We start from the raw sequence: 7,500 nt of genomic DNA, 5'->3' as shown, positions 1-7,500 counted from the left end.
AACCCCCCTCTCTCTCTCACACACACAAACACAACATACACATGAAATTTCTCTTTATCGTTCTTTACTTGTCTATAATGTATGTCTTTCTTACACAACGCATACACTAACAAACACACTAGCAAATACTCTCTATCGCTCCATCTCACACGCACACATGGAATCTGAAATCAAAGTATGAAGAGATGTTCTTGTGTAAAAGTGGTCAGTGTCGAAAGACATTCCGAGATCAACATGGCAGTTACTCGTTGGTAATCGCCCGCCTTAATCCTGTCTGCAAAACCACCTTCGAGTTTGTCTTAACACTGATTCTTACGTAATTCTTGACTCCAGATTCTTACCCTTTCTTTTTATCATTCCTACTCTTCTTGTCACTTTTTGTACCTTGGCCTTGTTAATCCAAAGTTTTTATATTTATACTAGTGTACGCAATGCGTCAAAAATGATGGCTAATGTTTAGATAGATATGCACAAATATGCACACGTAAACCCCTCTCACCGGTATATGACTACACCTCTCCCCTTACCAGAGGGACCAGAAAGATATATACATATATACTGTATATATATATATATATATATATATGTGTGTGTGTGTGTGTGTGTGTGTGTGTGTATCCCGACACTTGGACTTTATTATATAGGGGAGATGTCATTGGTTCGGATATTCCGATGAAAAGTAAAGGACATAAGTGGAGTAATTTTCACATTCCCAGTTGTCAAAAGAAATGGTGAAATGTGTCCCGGAAATAACTGCATTGAAGTCATAAACGTTTTGTTAAGTTTAACAATAATTATACAATGTTACTATAATAATTCAGCATTACAAAATATGAATTGCTTATGAATACCCAACTGCGTTATTTTTCCATCCCCATTTCGAAATAGATATATTTATGCGTTGAGTCATGTCATTAAGTAATGGATAATGCATGTACGTAAGCGTAAGTTTCATTGCAGTTCATGGAGTTATTTAAAGTTTCTATGATGCTTCCTTTAAAGAGAATAAGGGGTTCATCAATGTTTTTACATGGAACATTTGAAAAAATAAAGAAATAAAGCTTATAGTTTGCAGTGTTGTGATACGGATAGTTTTGAGATGAAAACTGGCGTATTTTGAATGTATAGGTGGTCCGAAAAAAAAAAACTGTCAACTTGTCTTCACTTTTTTTTTTTTTTTTTTTTTTTTTTAGGGTGGAGTCTTGTTCAGGATGAGATTGGAACATCTCTAGTAGAACTAAAATACTATCATTTTGCCTTTCTCAGAACTGGTTGCCGCAAGGAGGGAAATAATTTTCGTTGAATATGAGCACAAATTTTCCTTTCTTAAGCCCTCGTATCTTATCATTGACGTATGCTATTTCTTTTTACTGCAACGTCGAAACATAGATAATATATAATTTTTCTTATTGTCAGCTTGTTCCTCAATCTTTAATATGCACGAAGGAAAAAAATGAATTGTCTGAAACCCAGACTACGTGCTATCTTTTAGAAATGAAAGGCCCATTCATTGCTTTTCCTGTAAACGTTCCTTAGGAGAAGGATGAGGAGCGTCCAGACTGGAGCATTGGCCTGTGCTATTTCAACGAATAAAGCATGATTGTTGCCATAGCGTTTCAGTATTCATGTCCTTCCTAGACCTATTCGTAAGGGTTCTTATTCCATACACTAATAATAGAACGGATTATAGTAATCTAATCGAGAGAGAGAGAGAGAGAGAGAGAGAGAGAGAGAGAGAGAGAGAGAGAGAGATTATCTGTATTAAAAAAATTAGCTCTAGATGGTTTTCAAAAACCATTTTTTGATACCCAAACTTGGATATGTAGTCACTAAAGAAAATGAGGATTCTGAATAAGCAGCCTAATCTGCTGCTATCATGACCAGAGGCAATAACATATCTATTCTTGAAAAGGATAATTTAATATACATAAAGCAAGATTTGGCAAGCCTAGTGAAAATTGTTTAAAAATAAGGCCGGTGTAAAGCTGAATAAAAAAAATAATTACTGCTCGCACATCGAAAGGAGATTTAGATCAAATTACGAATTGGAGACATATCAGTTCTACTTTCGCTTTCCGTATGTGTGGATTTTCCACTTGATTATCTCTCTAATTCAAGGTTATGCCTTTAATTTGCTTAATGACTGAGTATTGACACTTTCTCTTTCCTTTTATAGGTCTCACCACATGAAAGCAGTCAGTACCCGCATATTCCGATCGACGGTCTAAGCACCAACAACAAACGCATAGCAGAGGACTGGGCATCCTCTCATTTTAGTGACCCTGCTGTAGGCGGACTGCCAGCAAACCGATCATTATTTACGGCGTCAGACGTACCGCTCTGAGCGGGAATATCACTACCAATGTCGTCCTCTTGCGTTCCCCCAAAGGGCGCGATGGTTTCGAGCGACCCCAACCCAGGAGCGACCAACGAGCATAATCATGGTGGCGACACTGACAGTGAATGTGGGTCTTTCTGCACCTGCACCACCAACAGTAGCATGACCTCCTTGGCGACATCGGTGACCAATTCTCAGTCCAACGACGATCATGACAGTCGAAGGGATTCGTCTGTTTCAGCGGCAGAGCCGTTACCCGAAGAAGACGAAGAAGGAGAGGAAGAGTCCACGTCTGCCCAGCGTCAAGGGCGACCTCAGCGACAACAGACGGTGGCCACTGCTATTCCAACTCCTCCTACAGGAACTGCTACAGCAGTGGCAACTGGTCAAGCGACAGGCGCAAATGGAAGTTCGTACTTTGTAGTGTTTGTCCCTCCTGCCGTACTTCCAGGGCAGAACACCAACAACTGCGGCAATTGCCAAGGGCAACCCGACGTAAATCTAGCAATGAAAACCTCCTTCCTTACGGCCCTCGAGTTCTGTCCCTGGGTAGCTGGCATCGTCTTCATCTACTACGCCTTTTACTTGTGGGGCATTGGACCAGGATTCTCAGCCTTCCTCTTTGTGATGGGAACACACGCCCTAATTAGATTCCTCAGAACTAAAGGGCCTACCGAATGTGGCCTCTTCAAGTTGAACAGAGTTGACGAGAATAACCCTCCACCTGTAAGTCTCTATAATAGTTCTATTTTGAATCATTATCTAAAAATACCCTACAAAGATTTAGTCACTTATCAATCTGATATCTTTAAAAAAAAAAAAAAAACTTAATTAATCTTCTAACAATATAAAACTACTTGTTAATGCCATTCAAATCATCATTCACACGTTGATTTTCTATTTCTCTTTTTAAACTGATGATTTTACTCTTTATTTTAATTATATTATTAAAAACTTAGATCTCTGTTAATCAATAGCCACAGGTTTTTTCTTGATGTTAGTTCTTAGTTTTCTCTTCCAACCGACAGTCTCCTTTTGTAATAACGGATACAGCTTTCGCCTGCTATGGTGTAGTTCAGTTCAGTTTCTTAAAGGAGCCTCTTTTCAATACAGGTGCCTCAAATAACATGTATGGCTTGCTTTCCGTATAGTTGCTTACTGTAACTTATTTTCTACCTCATTTGATATATTCCTTTTACCTCCTTGGTCCATCGATATTAAATAATAACTCACTCTCCAACCATTTGGCCGATATCTCTTTTATGGTATCACCCCATTCCTACATTTTCTTCTCTTTAATCATCTTGGTATAGGGATGTGTGATCAGCTGAGTGTAGCAGATTCTTTTAGTATCAGTTAAGAGTCAATATTTTCTTTTTTTCTGTCATGAAAGTTGTTTATACAAACAAAAGGGAAAGAAGAGAACGGGGAAGTTATCCCTACAAATTGATTTTTAAAATTCAGTTATCTCGGTTTGAAAGATTTTGAAATTTTAACCATAACATTTGCAAATTTCGCGGTAAATTCATTTGGAAAAAATTAGAATAATTAATTCTTGATAATGACGATTGTAACATCACCTCAAGATCTGCGTGTTAATTACTATGTCCTCTCTGTTTCCTGTTTATATGCCAGTTTGCTGTTCCTTAATTTAGCAGGTGAAAGATAAATAAAAAAATTTCTGGTAAAACCGCTTACATTCACTTACACAGACACTCAAACATATATATATATATATATATATATATATATATATATATATATATATATATATATATATATATATATATGCATATATATATATATATATATATATATATATATATATATATATATATGTATATATATATATATATATATATATATATATATATATATATATATATATATATATATATATATATACTATATACGAGCTCTAATGGACAAAAGTAATCGAGATAACATGGATAGTCAAGAAGTTAGGACTCTACAATTAAAACATGGGAAAAGAAAAAAAAAGACATTGTGTTTTCATTTATTCTTTGGATTTTTTAGATGAATAAACAAAGAAAAATCCCATCTGGTGACCAGTCAAAATTTATTTTGGTAACCAGGACAGGAGAGAAAGCCAGAAGGAAAAAAAATAGGTTGGTACTGCCATCAGTGCATCTCGTGTGGTGTACTGTAGGCATCACCACAGTATCTTTGCAGTCCTATTATGCTCTAAGTTTCACCCATTTTTAGCCTTCTCTGTAAACCTTTCCTTTTTCACCTTTCCCTCTTCTTTTTCACCCTTTTCGATTTTCTTCTTCTACTTTAATACTAATAGTCAAGCCTTCTCCATTACGAGGCTCAATACTTTACAATATTCTAGAATTTTTATCTCAGCGGTGACCAAGTTTTGGAATTATCTTCCTAATCGGGTAGTTGAATTGGTAGAACTTCAAAAGTTAAAATTTTCTTGAAATGTTTTTAGTTGAACGGGCTGCCATAAGTCTCTTTTTTATAGCTTATATATGAAAGATCTGTTTTAATGCTGTTACTCTTTTTAGAATGTTTTATTTCAATTGTTCATTACTTCTCATATAGTTTGTTTATTTCCTTATATCCTTTCCTCAATGGGTTATTTTTCCCTATTTGGGCCTTTGGGATTATAGCATCTTGCTTTTCCAATTAGGGTTGTAGCTTAGATACTACTACTACTACTACTACTACTACTAATAATGATAATAATAATAATAATAATAATGATAATAACAATGGGGGTTGGCCCCATTTCCATCAGGGTGCTGAATAGCCTACACGATACCAGGGCTCTCTCTCTCTCTCTCTCTCTCTCTCTCTCTCTCTCTCTCTCTCTCTCTCTCTCTCATTATGTTACTTGTCTTTTTACCTCTGCATTCACTTATTACGTATGACTGTTTGTGCGGAGGTTAATGATTGCAACGCATTGCAAGTCTGATTATCATTCTGCAGGAAGTTATATTAGGACTCGGTGCATGTCAAAATAATTGTCTCTCCCTTCTCGTTAAGCCTTCCATCAATAAATATATCGAGGACCAATTAATCAACCAAAGAAGGGAAGCAGAAATGAATGTCCAATGACAGGTGGCATGATGGCCAAAAAAAAGCTTCCAACTACAGAGAGATGGGAAAGATATTTATTTTTGGAAGACCAGTTTTTTTCATGCTTTCAGACAGAAATACCTTCATGATTTTAGATAACACTCGAAAATAGATGTATAATTTAGAAAAAAATGCCAGAGTTATCATGCATGAACCACTCATGAAAGAAATTTCACTTTTCAGGAGATGACAGAGAATGAGGAAGCGGCCCCAGAAGTCACTGTAGAGGCAGAAAACGCCAATGCCCCAGAAGAAATTGTGAATGAAAATCCGCCGTCGTATGAGGTCGCGGTTGTGAAACCTCCACCCTACGACCTTTACCACCACCTTACACCGACACAACCCCGCTGCCAGATCCAGCCAGACTACGAATACAGGCCGAGCATAGACGACAATTTCTTGTCGGTTCCTCAGCTCGTGACCAAGAAGGAGCCTTCCCAAGTGGACGAAGACGATGATGTATTCTTGCCGTCTTACCAGGATGCCATTCGTCTCTCCATCTGTAGTGGGAAAGACATAGAGGCGTTCTCAAAAGAGGAATCTTGAACCTGTAAAACAAACTGAAGTGATGAAGTTCTTGATTTTATCAGGTGATTACAATCTCAGGTAATTACAATTTTTACTTGTGAATATACAATACAAATAATGGCTGAAACAAGGCTTTGTAGTTTCAAATATGCTGTTCATTTGATTTTCTAAGCTCTTTAGATACCGCAGTTAATGACTGGTAGATCAAATGGGTGAGTAAAGCCTTAGGTTGGCTATATGAAACTTTTGTTTGGCAGGTTTGCTGATTTACGAATCTCAGTTCTTGCAGATTTACGGGTACATGAACACTGAGAATTTGTAGGTTTTCTAAAGGACCGCTCCAGTTGAAATCCTTTTATGTTCTCTGTGAATATCGCAATATATAACCTATGATAGACGTGCACTCAAAGACTTCTGTGATAAAAAGCACGTGTGTATGCAATGTGTACTGCGGTGTATAATTGTCTGAGAAGTGGTATATTGTATCTATTTTAAGTTGGGTAATCATCCATACATACTGCCACGTTTGCTGTATTGTTTAGCGTTGGCATTAACGGTTAGGTCTGTTATTAGACTGTGTAGTGACGTCATCATAACTTAAGTGTCCTGTTGGTTCTGCTGTTCGTTTTGGAAAGCGGGAAGTGAATCAAGAGCTCTTCGACACAAATTTGAAAAGAATACAAGAGGAAGAAGTCGAAAATATGCTTCATTAATAATGTATATATTAGTTACTTTGATTTGAACAGGAATGTTAAATTAGGTGATTATTTTATTTGAAAATATTTTGGGAAGGATTTACATTGGCTTATGAATGTGCAAGAAAGCTTTCCTGGTGGAAAATTGATGTCATCATTGCATAAGTCATTTTTATTGTTTCAGATTATGTTAATCTTTGGACATCCTATCTCTAAAACACAGTCTCAGTCTTATTTCTCGTTTATTTCTTAATTCTCTCACTAAAAACTGAGGTCAAAACTAAACGTTTTGCATTTGCTATTAAAAGGGAAGATAGTGTTATTTTCTCTTTGCCATATTAGCTTCCATCACCATCATGTCACTTTCAATAGATCTCTGTATTCATTATCAGCCTGATTTTTTAAGTTCCACTCAATTCACCCACAAGAACTTATCTCACTATTTAATCAAACCGGTTCTCACTCTTTTCACTCATATATTCATTCATTTTCCCTTTTGTATTGTCATTATTATTATCAGCACGTGTCTTATAGATAGTTGTGCATTTGTTATCATTATACACGAACAGTGTATATGACAGGCCAATGATATGTACCTGATCCGGAACTGTCCATTCCGTACAAAGTTGGATTATATAATTTTTCACTCCTGGTTAGATCAGCATTACTAGAAAACTGTTTTTCTTTTTTTTCCACGTAGACTGTAACTTATATCTACAAAATAAATGATTACGGTTTTCATGATACTCTATGCTTTACCCACATTATTTAGCAACATGATTGATCAATTGTAGAGAATGGTTTCACGTCTTTGGACCAAGGTAAGTTGGT

The 7,500-nt window shown here is 36.4% G+C and overlaps 1 protein-coding gene across 1 annotated transcript in view; it reads left to right on the top strand.

Annotated features, from left to right (window-relative positions):
• LOC137639850 (uncharacterized) overlaps positions 1-7,408 on the top strand; it is a 21,034-nt gene extending 13,626 nt beyond the window's left edge. The window contains exons 2-3 of the mRNA XM_068372107.1: positions 2,177-3,064; positions 5,630-7,408. Of these exons, the coding sequence (XP_068228208.1) occupies positions 2,363-3,064; positions 5,630-5,992 (1,065 nt within the window). The 5' untranslated portion in view covers positions 2,177-2,362 and the 3' untranslated portion in view covers positions 5,993-7,408. The remainder of the gene's footprint in view (positions 1-2,176; positions 3,065-5,629) is intronic.
• The last annotated feature ends 92 nt before the right edge of the window (positions 7,409-7,500 follow it).

Source organism: Palaemon carinicauda, chromosome 4, assembly GCF_036898095.1.
Source record: "Palaemon carinicauda isolate YSFRI2023 chromosome 4, ASM3689809v2, whole genome shotgun sequence".
Classification (NCBI taxonomy): domain Eukaryota; kingdom Metazoa; phylum Arthropoda; class Malacostraca; order Decapoda; family Palaemonidae; genus Palaemon; species Palaemon carinicauda.
This window is presented reverse-complemented; position numbering and strand designations above follow the sequence as displayed.